Source organism: Rhinoderma darwinii, chromosome 3 (genome assembly GCF_050947455.1).
Source record: "Rhinoderma darwinii isolate aRhiDar2 chromosome 3, aRhiDar2.hap1, whole genome shotgun sequence".
Classification (NCBI taxonomy): domain Eukaryota; kingdom Metazoa; phylum Chordata; class Amphibia; order Anura; family Rhinodermatidae; genus Rhinoderma; species Rhinoderma darwinii.
In genome coordinates this window covers 288,500,683-288,522,008 of record NC_134689.1, presented here as the reverse complement: position 1 = coordinate 288,522,008, position 21,326 = coordinate 288,500,683, and the positions used below count along the sequence as shown (strand labels likewise).

Genomic DNA, 21,326 nt, shown 5'->3' with positions numbered 1-21,326 from the left:
TAGAAATAAAGCCTGCAGAGGGGAGAACTACTAAATAATGCAGGATACGAGTCATATAATGGCCAGAAATAGTGTTGTTCCTCATGTACACACAAACGACCGCCTATTCAGAAAAGTTAGGTACTGTTTAAAAAGACTGACACCTCCAATACTACCTCCTAAACTACAGTAATCCGTAAATAACTTAGAGGTCCTGTCACCACATTATAAGTGCCCGATCTCCTACATAATATGATCGGTGCTGTAATGTAGATAACAGTGTTTTTTATTTTGAAAACCGATCATTTTTGACCAAGTTATGAGCAATTTTAGATTTATGCTAATTACTTTCTAAATGCCCAACTGGGCATGTTTTGTACTTTTGACCAAGTGGGCGTTGTGAAGAGAAGTGTATGACGCAGATCAATCAGCATCATACACTTCTCTCCATTCATGTCCATTTGTACTCTGCACAGTGTGAACTTGTTGTGCTGTCTCATACACCCACATTAACTTTACTAAAGTGTCTTGAGAGTGAATGGACATTGCCTCCAGCCAGTACACGATGTTTATTCACACCCCCGACACTTCGGTAACGTTTCTGTGGGACTTAATAGCTGATCAGCGTGATCTCGCGAGATCACGCTATAAATGACCGCACAACGTGATTTCGCGAGATCACGCTATGAATGACAGCACAGCGAGATCACGCTGTGCTATGGGAGTCCCACACAAACTTTACCGAAGTGTCGGAAGTGTGAATAGACATCGCGTCCTGGCTGTAGGCGATGTCTATTCACTTTCAAGACACTTCAGCAAAGTTAATGTGGGTGTATGTGACAGCACAGCAAGATCACGCTGGGCTGAGTACAAATGGACATTAATGGAGAGAAGTGTATGACGCTGATTGGTCAGCGTCATACACTTCTCTTCACAACGCCCACTTGGTCAAAAGTTAAACGCCTAGTTGGGCATTAACCCCTTCGCGCTCAGCGACGTAATAATCCGTCGCGCTAACTGTATCGTTAGCGCTCAGCGACGGATTATTACGTCGCGGGGATAACGGCCATTTCGGCCGTCCTCCCGACACATACAGGAGCTGTGACGCTGCTGTCTCGTACAGCAGCTGTCACAGCTCCTACAGCGGGGACCGATCGCTGTGTCCCCGCTGATTAACCCCTTAAAAGCCGTGTTCAATAGTGATCACGGCTTTTTAGGGGTTAAGCTACAATCGCCAGCCTGCTACGCGATAGCGGCTGGCGATGGTGGCTATGGCAACCGGACACCAAACAATGGCGTCCGGCTCTGCCATCGACGGAAGCCTAGTGGGTCCTGACAACGTCAGGACCCACTATGCTTGCTGTCAGTGAGTAGCTGACAGTTCTAATACACTGCACTACGCATGTAGTGCAGTGTATTAGAATAGCGATCAGGGCCTCCTGCCCTCAAGTCCCCTAATGGGACAAAGTAATAAAGTTAAAAAAAAGTTAAAAAAAGATGTGTAAAAATAAGAAAATAAAAGTTTTAAAAGTAAAAATCCCCCCTTTTCCCTTATCAGTCCTTTATTATTAATAAAAATATATAAACAAACAAATAAACTATACATAATTGGTATCGCCGCGTCCGTAACGGCCTGAACTACAAAATTATTTCGTTATTTATCCCGCGCGGTGAACGCCGTAAAAGAAAATAATAATAAACCGTACCACAATAACAATTGTTTGGTCACTTCACCTCCCAAAAAATGGAATAAAAAGAGATCAAAAAGTCGCATGTCCCTAAAAATGGTACTGTTCGAAACTACAGTTCGTTACGCAAAAAATAAGTCCACGCACGGCTTTATTGATGGAAAAATAAAACCGTTCTGGCTCTTAGAATAAGGTAACACAAAAAGTGAATGATTGTTTACAAAACGTATTTTATTGTGTAAACGCCATAAGATATAAAAAAAAAACTATAAACCTCTGGTATCGCCGTAATCGTATCGCCCCGCAGAATAAAGTGAATATGTCATTTATAGCGCACGGTGCACGCTGTAAAAAAAATAGAATAAAAAAACAATAGTAGGATTGCTGTTTTTTAGTCACCACGCCACCTAAAAATAGAATAAAAACTGATCAAAAAGCCGCATGCACCCCATGAAAACTACAATGGATTCCTCAAGGGGTCTAGTTTCCAAATTGGGGTCACTTTTGGGGGGTTCCCAATGTTTTGGCACCACAAGACCTCTTCAAAGCAGACATGGTGCCTAATAAAAAGGATGCCTCAAAATCCACTAGGTGCTCCTTTGCTTTGGTTGCCGATGCTTCAGTCCATTACCGCACTAGGGCCACATGTGGGATATTTCTCAAAACTGCAGAATCTGGGCGATACGTATTAAGTTGCGTTTCTATGATAAAACCTTTTGTGTTATAAAAAAAATGGTATAAAGAGGATTTTCTGACAAAAAATTTTTTTTAATTTCACCTCTACTTTGCTCTAAATTCCTGTGAAATACCTAAAGGGTTCATAAACTTTCTAAATGCTGTTGTGAATACTTTGAGGGGTCTAGTTTCTAAAATGGGGTGTTTGATAGGGGTTTCTAATATATAGGTCCATCAAAGCAACTTCAAAACTGAACTGTAACCTAAAAATAAATAAAAAATCAGGCAATACTTGGCTTCTTACATCATACTGATAATGAGCCGTGCCCACCCCGAGATGACCCCAGTTTTGACCGTTTGTATAAACGGAGACCCCTATTAGACCGTTTCAGTGCCCGGTTTTCCCAAGCATACACCCCCAAGAAGTGTATTTCTATTGATGAGTCCTTGGTGGATTTTAAAGGGAGGGTTCAATTCCGCGAGTACCTGCCGGGTAAGAAGGCAAGGTATGGCATGAAGATGTATGAGCTGTGCGAGAGTGCATCAGGGTATACATACAGGTTTAGGATATATGAAGGGAAGGACACCAGTGTCAGCCCCCAGAATGCCCCCCCTTACTGGGAGTTAATGCAAAAATTGTGTGGGATTTGGTGCACCCACTGCTGGACCAGGGTTACCACCTCTACCTGGATAATTTTTATACCGGCGTCCCACTCTTCAACTGCCTCGCTTCCAGTCCTGTGGCATGCGGCACTGCTAGAAGAAATCTGAGAGGCCTCCCTAAGACTCTGCAGGGCAAACAAGAAGGGGTGAGCGCAGGGCACATTCTAGCAGCAAAATATTGTGTGTCAAGTACAAGGACAAGAGAGATGTCACACCAGTACCCATGTACCTGTACGAGGTACCAGTACAGCGACCCCTAAACCAGACTGCATCCTGTACTACAATAGGTACATGGGAGGGGTGGACTTGTCAGATCAAGTCCCGAAGCCCTACAGCGCCATGCGCTGTGGTATAAGAAGCTGGCCGGGCACATCATACAGATGGCATTGTACAATGTGTACGTGCTACGTCGATGTACAGGCCAGAGGGGAACTTTCCTGGAATTTCAAGAGGTGATGATCAAGAACCTAATCTTTAGGGACCAGGAACGGGGGGGGGGCACCCAGTACTTCTGGAAGCGAGGCCACACGCATCGTACCAGGGCAACACTTTCCAGGAGAAGTTCCCCAAACTGGCAAGAAGGGAAAAAGTCAAAAGAGGTGCAAAGTCTGCTATAAGAGGGGTATAAGGGAGGACACAATATATCAATGTAACGCGTGTCCCGAAAAACCAGAGCTCTCTGAAAAAGTGTTTTAACATTTATCATACATCCCTTGTTTTATAATTTACCCCAATTCTATTTACCCTGATGTACTCCGCACAGCTTATCCCCCCTTATCTTTCCCTTCTGAGCCCTGCTGTGTGCCCAAGCAGCTGATAACAGCCACATTGAGGGTATTGCCATACCCGGGAGAACCCACATTACAGTTTATGGGGTGTATCTCTCCGGTCAAAATGCTCACTACACCTCTAGATGAATGCCTTAAGGGTGTAGTTTTTAAAACTGGGTGACTTCTTGCGGGTTTCAACTGTACTGGGGCTTCTGCACACATGACTTTGCACGAGAAAATCCCCAGTAGGCCAAATGGTGGTCCTTTCGTTCTGAGCCCTCCCATGGGCCCAAACGGCAGTTTATCACCACAAATGGGGTATTGCTGCACTCAGGACAAATTGCGCAACAGAATGGGGTATTTTATTTCTTGTGAAAATAAGAAATTTTCAGCCAAAACTACATATTATTGGAAAAAATTAATTTTGTTTTAATTCCAAGCCCAATTCAAATAAGTTCTGTGAAAAAACTATTGAGTCAAAATGGTCACAACACCCATAAATGAATTCCTTGAGGGGTGTAGTTTCCAAAATGGGGTCACTTCTGGTGGGTTTCCATTGCTTTGATACCTCTGGGGCTCTGCAAATGCGACATGGCACCCGAAAACCAAACCAGCAAAATCTGTACTCCAACCAACACATAGCGCTCCTTTCCTTCTGAGCCCTCCCATGGGCCCAAACAGCAGTTTATCGTCACAAATGGGGTATTGCCGCACTCAGGACAAATTGGGCAACAAAATGTAGTATTTTATTTATGGAGACAATAAGAAATTTTGATAAAAAATGACCTCTTATTGGAAAAAATGAAATTTTTTTAATTTCACAGCCCAATTCAAATAGGTGCTGTGAAAAAACTGTGCGGTCAAAATGGTAACAACAACCATAAATGAATTCCTTGAGGGGTGTAGTTTCCAAAATGGGGTCACTATTCAGGGATTCCTACTGTTTTGGCACCTCAACACCTCTTCAAACCTGGCATGCTGCCTAAAATATATGCTAATAAAAAAGAGGACTCAAAATGCACTAGGTGCTTCTTTGCTTCTAGGGCTTGTGTTTTAGTCCATGAGCGCAGTAGAGCCACATGTGGGACATTTCTAAAAACTGCAGAATATGGACAATACATATTTAGTAGTGTTTCTCTGGTAAAACCTTCTGTGTTACAGAAAAAAAATGAATAAAATTGAAATTCAGCAAGAAAAATGAAATTTGCAAATTTCACCTCCACTTTGCTTTAATTCTTGTGAAATGCCTGAAGGGTTAAAAAACTTTCTAAATGCTGTTTTGAATACTTTGAGGGGTCTAGTTTTTAAAATGGGGTGTTTTATCAGGGTTTCTAATACATAGGCCCCTCAAAGCCTCTTCAGAACTCAAGAGGTACCTTAAAAAAAAGGATTTTGAAATTTTCTTAAAAATATGAGAAATTGCTGTTTAGGTTCTAAGCCTTGTAACGTCCAAGAAAAATAAAAGAATGTTCAAAAAACGATGCCAATCTAAAGTAGACATATGGGAAGTGTGAAATAGTAACTATTTTGTGTGGTATAACCGTCTGTTTTACAAGCAGATGCATTAAAATTCTGAAAAATGCTATTTTTTCCAAATTTTCACAAAATTTTGCAATTTATCACCAATAAACACTGAATATATCGACCAAATTTTACCACGAACATGAAGCCCAATGTGTCACGAGAAAACAATCTCAGAATCGCTTGGATAGGTTTAAGCATTCCGACGTTATTACCACATAAAGTGAAATATGTCAGATTTGAAAAATGGGCTCTGAGCCTTAAGGCCAAAACTAGGCTGCGTCCTTAAGGGGTTAAAGTAATTAGCATAAATCTTAAATTGCTCATAACTTGGTCAAAAATGATCGTTTTTCGAAATAAAAACGTATCTACATTACAGCGCCAATCATATTATGTAGGAGATAGGGCACTTATAATGTGGTGACAGCCTCTTTAACCCCTTCCCGACATCCGCCGTATATATATGGCGCTGCCGGAAAGGTGTTCCTGCAAAGCGCAGTACAGTTACGTGGCAGTGATGGTGCGGACTCAGAAGCAGAGCCGGCATCATCACCTCGGGGTGACAGCTGTATTATACAGCTGGCACCCTCCTGTAACTGCCAGGACCGGAGCTATTCTCCGATCCAGCTGATTAACCCCTCAGATGCTGCGCTCAATATTGCACAGCATCTGATAGGTTTTAACCCGACCGGCAACCCAGTGACGCAATCGCTGGGTTGCTGTGGCAATCGGACGCCAGAAAATGGCGTCCGAGTCTGCCTTGTACGGGAGCCGATGAGGACCCGCCTGCGGCGCGTCCTCATAGGCTTGCTGTCAGTGAATAACTGACAACGCTAATACACTGCACTACGTATGTAATGCAGTGTATTAGAGTAGCGACCGGGGCATCAGGCCCTCATGTCCCCTAGTGGGATAAGTCAAAAAATTTAAAAAAAAAAGTTAATGAAAATGTGGTAAAACAATAAAAACACACACGTTTCAAATAAAAATAAAGCTAAACTGACTTTTTTCCCAAAGTAAGTCTTTTATTATGGGAAAAACCGTAAAAATTAAAAAAACTATACATAATTGGTATCGCCGCGTCCATAACGACCAAAACTATTATGTAATTTATCCCGCACGGTGAACGCGGTAAAAAAAAACATGAAAAACAACGCCAGAATCTTTGTTTTTAGGTCACATCTCCTTCCAAAAAATGCTATAAAAAGTGATCAAAAAGTCACATTTACTCCAAAATAGTACTAATAAAAACGGCAATCCGTTCCGCAAAAAATAATCCCTGACACGCTTTGTGCACGCAAAAATAAAAAAAAGTTATGGGTCTTAGAATATGTCGACACAGAAAACAAATGATTTTATAAAAAAAGTGATTTTTATTGTGCAAAAGCCGCAATACATAAAAAAAACGATATAAATTTGGTATCGCCGTAATCGTATCGATCCGCAGAATAAAGCTAACATGTAATTTACGGCGCACTGTGGATGCCAAAAAAAAAAAACAATAAAAAAACTATTCTAGAATTGCTTGTTTTTGGTAATTTCCTTTATCAAAAAATGAAATAAAAAGTGATCAAAAAGTCGTATGTCTTCTAAAATGGTACCAATAAAATCTACAGCCCGTCTCGCAAAAAACAAGCCCGCACACCGCTCAATCAACTGAAAAATAAAAATGTTACGGCACTAGTAATGCGGTGATGAAAAAACATCTCAACGCGCAGGCCGGAGGGGAACATTCCTTCAGTTTCAGGGCCCTAGTATTGAGGAACTAGGAAAGGGAAGGGACATAGCACATCCGCTGGAAGCGAGGGCGCCCGTATTATACCAGCGCAAAACTTTCCCAGCAATATTTCCCAAACTACGAAGGAGAAAAAGTCCCCAAAAGGTGCAGAGCGTTACAGAAGGGGGATAAGAAAGAAAACCGTTTATCAGTGTGACACCGGCCTGTGCATAATGGATCGCTTCACAGCGTAACACACATCTATGGATAATTGTATTATTTACCCTCTTATTATGCCCTGATGTACTCTGCACAGATTACATATACCCGGATGTACTCCGCCCAGCTTACATATACCCTGATGTACTCCGCCCAGCTTACATATACCCTGATGTACTCCGCCCAGCTTACATATACCCTGATGTACTCCGCACAGATTACATATACCCTGATGTACTCCGCACAGATTACATATACCCCTGGTATACTCCGCACAGATTACATATGCCACCACATTATAAACGGAAATACCAGCAAAACCCCAAACAGAACTACTACCAAGCAAAATCCATGCTCAAAATGGCGGTCTTTCCCTTCTTAGCCCTACAGCGTGCCCAAAAAGCAATTTATGGCCACAAGTAAGGCATTACCATACCCGGGAGAACCCACTTAACAATTTATGGGGTGAGATTCTCCAGGGGCACAACATATTGTGCGGTGAATAGGCAGATCAGTGGAAAAATTGCAATTTTCACTTTGCACCATCCACTGCGTATTCATTTCTGAAAAACACCTGTGGAGTCTAAATTCTCACTACACCCCTTGATAAATGCCTTTAGGGGTGTAGTTTCTAAAACGGGGTCACTTTTGTTTGGTACATCAGTGGTTTTGCAAATGCAACATGTTGTCCGCAAACCATTCCAGCAAAATCTACTCGCCAAAAGATAAATACCGCTCCTTTTCTTCATAATGCTCCTATATATGTAAACGGCTGATTATAACCACATATGGGGTGTTACCGTACTCGGGAGAAATGAATTTACAAATGTTGGGGTGCTTTTTCTTCTCTATTCCTTGTAAAAATGTAAAATGTTGATCTAAAACGACATCTTGTTGGAAAAAAAAAATATTTTTCATTTTCATGGCTTAATTCTAATTAATTCAGCAAAAAACCTTTTGGGATCAAAATTTTCACTATACCCCTAGGTAATTCCTCAGGGGGTGCAGTTTCCCAATTGGAGTCACTTTTGGGGTGTTTCCACTGTACTAGTACTACAGGGGCTCAGCAAATGTGACATGGCGCCCAGAAACCATTCCAAAATCCAAATGGTGCTCCTTCCATTCTGAGCCATACCGTGTGTCCAAACAGATGTTTATGACCACATGTGGGGTATTTTTACTCGGGAGAAATTGCTTTACAAATGTTGCGGTGCTTTTTCTCCTTCAGTCCTTGTGGAAATGAAAAAAAAAAATACCTAAACCTACATTTTCTTTGAAAAAATTTAGATTTTCATTTTTACGGCCTACTTCCAATAAGTTCTGTAAACACCTGTGGGGTCAAACTGCTCACTATACCCCTAGATAATTTCCTCATGGGGTGTAGTTTCCAAAATGGGGTCACTTGTTGGGGGTTTCCACTGTTTTTTGTCCCCTCAGGGGCTCTGCAAATGTGACATGGCCTCCGCAAACCATTCCTGCTAAATTTGAGTTCCAAAAGCCAAATGGTGCTCTTTCCCTTCTCAGCCCTGCCGTGTGTCCAAACAGCCGTTTATTACCACATGTGGGGTACTGTTTTACTCGGGAGAAATTTCTTTACAAATTTGATGGTGCCTTTTCTCCTTAGACCTTGTGGAAATGAAAAAAAAATTAGCTAAACCTACATTTTATTTGAAAAAAATGTAGATTTTCATTTTCATGGCCTAGTTCCAAAAATTTTTGCAAAAAAACTGGTGGGTTAAAATGCTTGCTACACCCCTAAATAAATTCCTCGAGGGGTGTAGTTTCCCAAATGGGTCACTTTTGGGGGGTTTCCACTGTTTTAGTTCCACAAGACCTCTTCAAAGCTGACATGGTGCCTAAAATATATTCTAATAAAAAGGAGGCCCAAAATCTACTAGGTGCTACTTTTGCTTCGGATACCGGTGCTTCAGTCCAGTAGCACGCTAGGGCCACGTGGGATATTTCCTAAAACTGCAGAACCTGGGCAATAAATATTGAGTTGCATTTCTCGGTAAAACCTTCTGTGGTACAAAAAAAATGAATTGAAAATGAACTTCTGGAAAAAAATAATGAACTTTGTAAATTTCACCTCTACTTTGCCTTAATTCCTGCGCAATGTCTAAAGGGTTAAGAAACTTTCTAAATGCTGTTTTGAATACTTTGAGGGGTGCAGTTTTTAAAATGGGGTGACTTATTGGGGGATTCTAATATATAAGGACCTCAAAGCCACTTCACAACTGAACTCGTCCCTGTAAAAATAGCATTTTGAAATTTTTCTTGAAAATGTGAGAAATTGCTGCTAAAGTTCTAAGCCTTGTAGCGTCGTAGGAAAATAAAATGATGTTCAAAAAACGATGCTAAACTAAAGTAGACATATGGGTGATGTTAATTAGAAACATTTTTGTGTGGTCATAACTGCCTGTCTTACAAGCAGATACATTTAAATTGAGAAAAATGCTAATCTTTGCAATTTTTCGCTAAATTTTGGTGTTTTTCACAATTAAATACTGAATGTATCGGGCAAATTTTGCCAGTAACACAAAGTCCAATGTGTCACGAGAAAACATTCTCAGAATCGCTTGGATAGGTGAAAGCATTCCGGAGTTATTACCACATAAAGTGAAACATGTCAGATTTGAAAAATGAGGCTCGGTCAGGAAGGTCAAAAGTGGCCAAAGAGGGAAGGGGTTAATATACACTGATTTTTAGAATCTGCAATTGTTATCTTTCTATTCACCTGCATTCTCCTGCTGTAAGCCTGCAAGCGGGCTGTGCGCTGCCTGCAGACGCATAGAGAGATCTACTTTGTCATTCTCTCCATTCTATCTCTGAACAAAGTCTCGCATGCAGCGGACGGCCGGTTTGCAGACTTGCAACAGGGAAAAGCAAGTGAGTAGAAAGATAAAAATGACAGATCCGGAATCAGCGTATTTTAAGAGATTTACTGATTACTGCAGTTTAGGTATCGGAGGTGACAGATTCCCTTTAAAGTAAAGTTTTATTTGTTTGGTCTGTTTCTATATAGTAGGAACTCCTCAGCACCACCATGATTTTTAATGTGTCCTCCAGGGCTAACAAATTAACAAATGGATGCTTTTTGTTTTTGACTGTTTTTGGTTTTACAGGTGGAATTGGCTCTAACAAAAGCTTACACAAGGTGGTTAGAAGAACTTACCAGTCTATCAGAATACAAAGCAAACTTGAGGCTTGAGAGAGAAAAGTGGGAAAGGCTTCATGATCTTAATGTAAAGAAGCAGGTAAGTAAAGACAAGTACACTTACAATATTTGTTTTTATAAATGTTTTCTTGGCAATAAGACAAAATAAAAATATGTTCTTTTCAGGGTTTTCCTTTTTAGGTGTAATAGGGCACACGGCAGGGAAACATTATTTAGGTTATACTTAGGCCTCATGCACACGACCGTATTTTTGTCCACCCGGAAATACTGGCGTAAATACGTGTCCTTGGTCACACGTATTCGACCCATATTGCACCAGTATTTACGGGCACGTTTTTGGCTGCAAAATTTCACTGCACTAAACGGCAGCTCCTTCTCTATCAGTGCAGGATAGAGAGAAGGGACAGTCCTTTCCGTAATTAAAGTAAAAGAAATTCATACTTACCCGGCCGTTGTCTTGGTGACGCGTCCCTCTCTTGTCATCCAGTCCGACCTCCCTGTATGACGTGGCAGTCCATGTTACCTGTGATTGGCTGCAGCGGTCACATGGGCTGTAATGTCATCCCAGGAGGCCGGACTGGAGGAAGAAGCAGGGAGTTCTGGGTAAGTATGAAAGTTTTTTTGTTTTTTTTTCAGCTTTATCTATATTGTGATCGGTAGCCACTGTCCAGGGTGCTGAAACAGTTACTGGATCGTTTAACTCTTTCAGCACCCTGGACAGTGACTATTTACTGACGTTGCCTAGCAACGCTCCCGTAATTACGGGTGCGCACTCGTAGTCACCCGTAATTACGGGAGCCCCACAGACCTCTATGGGCTGTCCGTGCCGTAATTACGGCCTGAAATAGGACATGGTCCTATCTTTTTCAGCGGCACGGGTATCTTCCAGTAAGCATGCGGGGAGGTACCCGTGGCCAATAGAAGTCTATGGGCCCATAATTACGGCCCGTAATTACGGGAGTTTTTACGGTCGTGTGCATGGGGCCTTACTGTCCTTTTTTATCTAAGAGTATTATTTGTATCTTATAGCTTATAAACATTTTTTTTGCAGATATCCGATGCTGTTGCAGCTGAAGAAAGCTTGAAGTTAGGAGTTGGAAAAGTTGAGTACACAGACCAAACAGAAAAAGAATTGGAGGAGCAGATTGCCTTATTGAAAAGGGAATTGGAGCGAAACAAAGAGGAGTATGAGGCACGGATAAAAGTAGAACTTGGGGAGTCGCGTGCCCTGTGGAACAAAGAGCGACAAGAAGAAATTCATCAAATTCAGGCACAAAATGAAAAAGATTACCGCACTTTTTTGAATGAGCATAGGACTAAGATCAGCGAAGTTCTTTCCACAGCAAAATCTGATTTTGAAAAGCAAAAAATTGAACTGATGTCTCAGAAAGTGGCAGAATTGACAGAAATCTTTAACCAGCAACTCAAGCAACGGACTTGTGAAGAATCTCGAAGAATCCAAGATCACGATAAAGAGATCTTATCTGAAATAGAGCGCCTTATGTCTGACATTCACGACGAACTGGTTGAAGGACGTGTTCTAAATAGTTTCTCTTATACGTCAAGCAATTTAGATGCCCAGTTTTTGGATAAGCTACGATCTTGTTTACAGAAGTCTGTCAAGGGGATTGCATACAAGGCCATTTCTGATGCAAAATCGGAGTGGAAGCAGGTAATTATTTACAGGTTACTTCTCTGTACATTTGTTTTTAACTGAAAAACATAGTGGACCATTTTTTTAAATATATTCGTTACTCCATACATGACCCCTATGCCTTGATGTGTTTCAGAACCCCGAGGAGAATTTTGAAAACCGAGAACCAAAGGTCCCCATAAATCCACCGGACCGATCTTTTATTAGGAATGCTGATGGTGCACCCAAAAGTCACAAGAAAAACTTTTCAGAGAGGCAGACAAATGGTATTTGTTTTCCACCTTTTTTGAAACTTGTGACACACAAATGTACTGTCGTCTAGATTTCATTTTTAAAACCAAAATAATCGGTTTGGAAGAGGATAAATGGACCATTTAGACTGTAGAATTAAACTGAAATATAAATTAAAAAGCTACATGGTTTAAGGTTGCATTTTGGAACGACGTTCTGTGTTTGTGATTGTTGTGATGGAAGCGAATTCCACATATCACATCGTTATAAATTACATTATTGGTTTTTATAACTCTATTCCAGTCTGTTTATTTGCCCAGTCTGATAAATCTAAGGCTTCGTTCACAGCTGCATCAGGGCTCCGTTCCGTCGGAGCTTTCCGTTAGAACGGAGCCCTGACTGACGCAAACAACTGAAACCGTAGTTTTCCGTTTCCATCACCATTGATTTCAATCAACTACGGTTCGTCTGGTCAAAGCGACGGAACCCTTGCACAACGGAGACAAACTGAAACCATTGGCACCGGAACAGTCACCATTGAAATCAATGGTCATGAAAACGGAAACCGGTTTAATTTTTTGTCAGTCAGGGCACCGTTCCGACGGAAAGATACGATGGAACGGAGCGCTGACGCAGATGTGAACATTCAAGCACACAAAGCTGCAGTGCAGGGCATGGGGGACGAACAGCTGTGAACGTAAGGTGTGTTTCAGACTCCCTCTACAGCTTCAACTACAATGCAGCTTAGTCACAGTTTCTAGTGGTGCCCTAATGAAGCAGAGCTTAAAAAAAGTTAAGGAAAATTAAATAATTTATAAGCAACACCCATAGAATAAAGACTTAAATAATACATTTTTAGACCTAGAAATTCACTTTAAGCTTTATTTACAAAAAAAACTGAAAATACGCAAGTCCCTCTAATACATCTTTCTAGCCAAAAATAGCATTGCTGGATGCATAATTATGTGACGTCCTGAATTGCTGCACGATTATTTTCTGAAGCTTTTTTTAACTCTTTAATTACTTAACCTATAATTTCAAGAATATCCGTCTTCACAAGGGCTTCGTTTTACATCTCTGCATTTTTTTTTATTACGTTTTGTTTAGCCCATCCTTGCAAAAATTCTGTGTATTTGAACGTTACAGCAGGAAATGCCTCGAACAATGGCAGATATTCAAAATACTTTCCGCTTTGAGGAGCTTGTTTTCTGACTCGTATTACATATAAATAAAACATCGTATATTCGCTTTTTAGTCTGCATGAAGAAGTCTTTGTGAAAATGAATACTACCTATAAATTGCTTGAATATTTATCCTGTAGATGAACAGTTGAAAAGGAGAGGTAATAATCCTGTATTTTGCTGCTGTGAGAACTGCTCGCAGCAGCTTGAGAGATACAAGAAGGACTGTCAAGAACTTCGAAGCAAACTGGATAAAGCATGTCGGCATCTTCAACAAGCAGTGAAGGACCAAAAATTAAAAGCAGAACAAATTAGCGGTGAGTAAATTTTTTAAATCCTTTTTTTTTTCTTGTGTGTGTGTATGTTATCTATCTATCTATCTATCTATCTATCTATCTATCTATCTATCTATCTATCTATCTATCTATCTATCTATCTATCTATCTATCTATCTATCTATCTATCTATCTATCTATCTATCTCATATCTATCTATCTCATATCTATCTATCTCATATCTATCTATCTCATATCTCTATCTATCTATCTCATATCTATCTATCTCATATCTATCTATCTATCTCATATCTATCTATCTCATATCTATCTATCTATCTCATATCTATCTATCTCATATCTATCTATCATCGTGAAGGAAATAAGTATTTGATCCCTTGCTGATTTTGTAAGTTTGCCCACTGTCAAAGTCATGAACAGTCTAGAATTTTTAGGCTAGGTTAATTTTACCAGTGAGAGATAGATTATATATAAAAAAAAAACAGAAAATCACATTGTCAAAATTATATATATTTATTTGCATTGTGCACAGAGAAATAAGTATTTGATCCCCTACCAACCATTAAGAGTTCAGCCTCCTCCAGACCAGTTACACGCTCCAAATCAACTTGGTGCCTGCATTAAAGACAGCTGTCTTACATGGTCACCTGTATAAAAGACTCCTGTCCACAGACTCAATGAATCAGTCTGACTCTAACCTCTACAACATGGGCAAGACCAAAGAGCTTTCTAAGGATGTCAGGGACAAGATCATAGACCTTCACAAGGCTGGAATGGGCTACAAAACCATAAGTAAGACGCTGGGTGAGAAGGAGACAACTGTTGGTGCAATAGTAAGAAAATGGAAGACATACAAAATGACTGTCAATCGACATCGATCTGGGGCTCCATGCAAAATCTCACCTCGTGGGGTATCCTTGATCCTGAGGAAGGTGAGAGCTCAGCCGAAAACTACATGGGGGGAACTTGTTAATGATCTCAAGGCAGCTGCGACCACAGTCACCAAGAAAACCATTGGTAACACATTACGCCGTAATGGATTAAAATCCTGCAGTGCCCGCAAGGTCCCCCTGCTCAAGAAGGCACATGTACAGGCCCGTCTGAAGTTTGCAAATGAACATCTGGATGATTCTGAGAGTGATTGGGAGAAGGTGCTGTGGTCAGATGAGACTAAAATTGAGCTCTTTGGCATTAACTCAACTCGCCGTGTTTGGAGGAAGAGAAATGCTGCCTATGACCCAAAGAACACCATCCCAACTGTCAAGCATGGAGGTGGAAACATTATGTTTTGGGGGTGTTTCTCTGCTAAGGGCACAGGACTACTCACCGCATCAATGGGAGAATGGATGGAGCCATATACCGTCAAATCCTGAGTGACAACCTCCTTCCCTCCACCAGGACATTAAAAATGGCTCGTGGCTGGGTCTTCCAGCACGACAATGACCCGAAACATACAGCCAAGGCAACAAAGGAGTGGCTCAAAAAGAAGCACATTAAGGTCATGGAGTGGCCTAGCCAGTCTCCAGACCTTAATCCCATCGAAAACTTATGGAGGGAGCTGAAGATCAGAGTTGCCAAGCGACAGCCTCGAAATCTTAATGATTTACAGATGATCTGCAAAGAGGAGTGGGCCAAAATTCTATCTAACGTGTGCAAATCTCATCATCAACTACAAAAAACTTCTGACTGCTGTGCTTGCCAACAAGGGTTTTGCCACCAAGTATTAAGTCTTGTTTGCCAAAGGGATCAAATACTTATTTCTCTGTGCACAATGCAAATAAATATATATAATTTTGACAATGTGATTTTTCTGTTTTTTTTTTTTGTTTTTTTATTTTTTATAAAATCTATCTCTCACTGGTAAAATTAACCTAGCCTAAAAATTCTAGACTGTTCATGTCTTTGACAGTGGGCAAGCTTACAAAATCAGCAAGGGATCAAATACTTATATCTATCCTATCTATCTATCTCTATCCCCATAATGGTCTATGGCAACTCAACAATCCAGAGTTTGGGTCCCGAGTATTCACTATTGATCACTTTTGATTTTCTATAAAACTCTTCAAGTGCTTAAAGTATAGGATACTGTTCTACAGTGTCACATACAAACCTAAAACTTTTCACTACTGAGAGTTTGCTGCATTTGTATCCTGTATATTTTGTCCTCTGTGGTAAATATATCAGCAAGACAAACGTTCATTGTATCAATGTAGGTAAAATAGATCTGCCTGAAGTTCAGGCTATTTAGCTCACTGTAGGGCCCATGCAGACAACTCTATTTGAAATCCATATTACACAGATTCTAAAGACGGTGGTTATTTCAAATTGATTAATGGCCGTGCGGTGTGTCGGGTATAACTGCTGTTTACCTGCAAAATTGTCTGGCCTTAAGTAGGGCTAGACGATTTTGGCCAAAAATAAAATCTAGATTTTTTTCAGCACTTTGGGCGATTTTTCGATTTGAATCTCGGTTTTCTTATTTTTTCCCATTTTTTTTTTTTTTTTTTTCTGCTAGCGCCAAGCCGGCACGCTGGGGCGAGATTACATTATAGTGTCTGAAGTGTGAGCAGAACCCTGTGCGGTACCGGCCCCACTATGGGGTTTTAATAAATGACATTTAGGCTGCAGTCAAACGACATTTTTGTCAGTTTTCATGTGCATTTTGCATCCGTTTCTCCAAATTCTCTTCCATTTCCAGTCCGTCTGTCTGTTTTTCATGGGCGTTAAAAAAAAATAAAAAAATAAATGGATTTCATTTGTCAGGGTTTTTGTATTAATCCCCTGAAAACGGCAGTGCCCATGTAGATAGTGCTGTAATGTTCCTGTAGATAGTGCCACAGTGCCCACATAGTACCTCAGTGCCCACATATAGTATCAGTGCCCACAGTCAGTGTGCCCACATGTAGTGACCGTGCCACCCCCAACCAATATAGTGCAACACACCCTTGCAGATAGCACCCCCACCCCACATGTAGGTCTCAAACCCCCCCTTGTAGATCGCACCCCCTCTTCTTCCTTGTAGATCGCACCACTGTAGCTCCCACTAGGAGCTGAATCTCCTGGCAGAGATTGCCGACTCTTTGGCTGGAGATTCAGCTCCTAGTGGGAGCTACTGTGATGCGATCTGCAGGGGGGAGGGGGGGGGGGGTTGTGCGATCTGCAAGGAAGGTGGGGTCGCTATATACGAGGAGTCTCCGCTTCCCAGCGAAAACTGCTGTTCCGTATGGTATCAATTTGTTCAGAACAGCAGTTCCGTGGGGAAGCAGAGATGCGGTGGGGCGGAGTTCCTCCTACAGCACGGCGCGACAGCGCCACTAAAGAATCGATTCTGTTAAGAGACAGAATCGTGTGAGTCCTTGAGGGCGAATTAATTTGATGAATCGCCCAGCCCTAGCCATAAGGGCCTATTCATTAATGGCCGCATGATTTTGCAGATAAACAGCAGTTTAACCCCTTAATGACCGGGCCATTTTGCACGTTAATGACCAAGGATTATTTTTTGTTTTTTCATGGTCGCATTCCAAGAGTCGTAACTTTTTTTTTATTCCGTCTACATAGCCGTATAAGGGCTTGTTTTTTGCGGGACGAGTTGTATTTTGTATTTGCACCATTTTTAGATGCTTACAATATATCGATTAACTTTTATTAACTTTATTTTAGGAGAGAATTGAAAATAAGCAGCTATTCCAGCATTAATTTTCACGTTATAAATTTACGCCGTTTACTATGCAGCGTAAATAACATGTTAACTTTATTCTATGGGTCGGCACGATTACGGGGATACCAAATATGTAAAGGTTTTATGTTTTCCTACGTTTGCACAATAAAAACCCTTTTAGAAAAAAATTACTTGTTTTTGTATCGCCGCATTCCAAGAGCCGTCATTTTTTTATTTTTCCGTCGATGTGGCCGTATGTGGGCTTGATTTTTGCGGGCCAATGTGTCGTTTTCATTAGTACTATTTTGGGGTACATAGGACTTATAGATTAACTTTTATTTTATTTTTTTATGGGGGGAATGGGAGAAAAGAGCGAATTTTGCTGTTTTTTGCGTTTTTTTTGGACGCCGTTCATCCGGCGGTTTAATTAATGTGTTCATTTTATTGGTCAAGTTGTTACGATCGCGGGGATACCATATATGTGTATGTGTGATTTGTTTCGACACTTTTACTGAATAAAACCACTTTTTGGGCAAAAAAAGTAGTTTTAGTTGATTTTGACTGACTTTTTTTTTTTTTTTTTTTCCACTAACTTTATTTAACTGATTGACATTTTTTTTTAAAAGTCCCAGCAGGGGACTTCACTATGCGATGTGCCGATCGCATATATAATGCTTTGGTATACTTAGTTTTACACTGACAGGCAATAATGCTTTGGTATACTGACAGGCAACCTATTAGGTCATGCCTCCGGCATCGCCTAACAGGCAGTTGCTGAAGACAGACCTGGGGGTCTTTGTTAGACCCCCGGCTGTCATGGAAACCCGACGGCGACCCGCGATTTGTTTGCGGGGGCGCCGATCGGGTGACAGAGGGAGCTCCCTCCCTCTGTCAAACACATTAAATGCCGCTGTCACTATTGACAGCGGCATTTAATGGGTTAAACTGCCGGAATCGGAGCGCGCTTCGATTCCGGCAGTTGCAGCAGGAGCCAGGCTGTGTATAACAGCCGTGCTCCTGCCGCTAATCGCGTGGGTACAGTGACAGTACCCGCGCGATCACAGGACGGATATATCCCTCCTCCTGCGCGAACTAGCAGCTGCTGAGGACGGATATATCCGTCCTTCGGCGTTAAGGAGTTAACCTGCAACAAAGGGCAGCCATAAACAATCAATTTGAAAACTGGGCCGAACAGCATGGCGGCACGATTCACAGCCACGTCAATCCCTCCCTGTGTGGCCTTATCCTTAGTCATATAAGGTTCCACAATGCACTACTCCCTGATAACAGGGCAATTTATACGGGTGATAATACAAGATCTATTCACCCAAACAGTCAACACCTTTCCGATACCACCGAGTTTTTGTGTGTTAGTGTGTGTATACACGAGGTGCATCCCAAAAGTAATGAGAGGGATTGTGGTGAGAACTCACCTGAAAACACCATTTTGGTATTGTTGAAATCATCAGTACATGATCGGTGGGGGTCTGACACCCGGACCCCCGCACCAATCAACTGCTTGACCGCTATTCTGTGACCGGAGCCGCCTGCTTCCGGCATGGATATCCGATGCCCGGAGGCAGCTGATCGGTCCGGGTGTCGGACCCCCACCGATTTATATACTGATGACCTATCCTGTGGATAGGTCATCAGTTTTCTGTGCCTGGACAACCCCTTTAAACCGCGCACCAGCTGTCAAAAGGATGATTGAAAACAAAAGCACCACGTGCTTTTCTGTTTACAAACATCCAAACGGAGTGTCATTATGATGGCGGCTGCGCGAAAAGCACTCAGCCGCGCATCATACGCTGCTGCCACACGGAGCATGTGAATCCAGCCGAAGTGTGAGCTTTTCTACAGATACTTTTATTTTTTTTGGGATCTGAGAATCGCCATTTTCATTATGATGCTGCATAAGTAATTCCTTACCAGTTTTATTTTTTTTTCCAGATAATGACATTGTTGCCCAAACTCTAAGGAAGGAAAATGCTGAACTGTATAAAACTAATGAAGTATTGAAAAGTAACAGAAAAGTACAAAGGTAAGGATTTCTTTTTAAAAGATATTTTCTGATTGTTTTAGTGATGTGCATGTTCTGTTATCACTGCGCTCATACATTTAATTTAAGATTTATTATTCTATTTTTAATAGTTTGAATATGTTTATATAGTGCTTTTATGGAAGGGGGCTTATAACATGAACATGTGACGTCTGAGTCATGCTCCATATTTCACTGTACGTGCTGCTGAGGACACCATCTCTTTTTCTTACAATAGGCTGGGTAGTGAGGAGATGGCTGTCCTACCGCTGAATTTAGATATATAAATGTGACAAATTTACGGTTCTTGTTTGTTTTACAGTAACTTAAAATTAATTTTAATTTTTTTACGCTTTTTTTTTTTTTTTTTAAGTACACAACCGGAAGAGGGTTCAGAGAAGGGCTGTGCTCTGTGTAGAGGAAATGCTTTGGAAGAGATGCGTGCGCAATATATCAAAGCTGTGGACAAAATAAAAAGTGAGTTGACAACAAAAATATTAATCTAAATAATTACTGCCATGTTTTAAATTTTTTTAACCTGTTCGTGTTTGCCGTAAAAAGGCCTATGGGTGGTAAAAAAAAATGGCTTTAGTCTGAAAAAAGCTCCCTGCTCTATGCTACTGGAGGTAGCTGAGTGCTGGGCGCAGACCTGCTGGAGCGGCCGGGATCGATATCCGCATTGATCCTGCCCATTTGACGCCATAGATGCAGCGGTCAATAGCGACCGCTGCATCTCAGTGGTTTTAGTTGGAGGGGGCTCCCTCTCCCACCCCATCGGCAGACCCATGATGCGATCGCCGGGTGCCGATGGTTTTTATGGTAGCCGTGGACATAACAAAGGCCCCTAGGTCTGGATCAGTTTATGCTGACAAGCCATAATACACTGCAATACAGAAGTATTGCAGTGTATTATAAAAGCGATCAAATTATCGCATAGTAAAGTCCCCTATTGGGACTAAAAAAAGAAGTTAAAAAAAGTTTAATAAATAAAAATCCCAAAGTAAAAAAAATATTAACCCACTTTTTGGCTTTACAAAATGATTTATTATGAAAGAAAAAAAAAAAGTAAAACCGTTACACATTTGGTATCGCTACATCCATAACGACGCTAACTATAAAATGATTATATTAGTTAACCCGCACATTTAACGCCGTAAAAAATTAAATAAAAAATATCTGCCTTCAAAAAAATGTGATAAAGTCGCATGTACTCCTAAATGGTACCAATAAAAACCACAAGTCGTCCCGCCCAAAAAAAAGCTCTACGACCGCTGCATCGTCGGAAAAATAAAGTTATTATGGCTCTTAAAATATGGAGAAGCAAACACATTTTGAAAAAGTGGTTTTACTGTGTAAAAGTAGTAAAACATAAAAAAAACTATATGTTTGTTGTCACAATCCTAAGGACCCGCTGAATAATGTTGTCATTTATACCACACCGTAAACTGCGTAAATTTAAGATGCAAAAAAGAGTGGCGAAATGCGTTTTTTTTTAAACCACACCTCCAAAAAAAGGTTAAAAGTTAATCAATAAATCATATGTACCCCAAAATGGTGCTATTAAAAAATACAACTTGTCCCGCAAAAATTAAATCCTTTTATACATCTTTCGACAGAAATATAAAAAAGTTATATCTCTTTGAATGAGACGATGGAAAAACGTCAAATTGCTTAGTCATTAAGCCCTAAAATAGGCTGGTCACTAAGGGATTAAAGCATCGATGATACCAATTTGTAACTGATCACGTTGATTTAAGGCCCTTTATTACATGGGTCGATAGTTTACCATTTTAAAAGGACCCAGCGATAAGCTGACAGACGAGCAAGCTCTCATTTGTCGGCTGATCGCATATTTTAT

At 40.9% G+C, this 21,326-nt stretch overlaps 1 protein-coding gene across 2 annotated transcripts in view; it reads left to right on the top strand.

The window, feature by feature from the left end:
- CEP152 (centrosomal protein 152) overlaps window positions 1–21,326 on the top strand; it is a 60,434-nt gene that overhangs the window by 35,665 nt on the left and 3,443 nt on the right. For both annotated transcript variants that reach the window (XM_075858027.1, XM_075858026.1), the window contains exons 20-25: window positions 10,358–10,489; window positions 11,462–12,082; window positions 12,201–12,330; window positions 13,617–13,793; window positions 19,381–19,471; window positions 19,842–19,945. In XM_075858027.1, coding sequence (XP_075714142.1) covers window positions 10,358–10,489; window positions 11,462–12,082; window positions 12,201–12,330; window positions 13,617–13,793; window positions 19,381–19,471; window positions 19,842–19,945 — 1,255 coding nt within the window. The remainder of the gene's footprint in view (window positions 1–10,357; window positions 10,490–11,461; window positions 12,083–12,200; window positions 12,331–13,616; window positions 13,794–19,380; window positions 19,472–19,841; window positions 19,946–21,326) is intronic.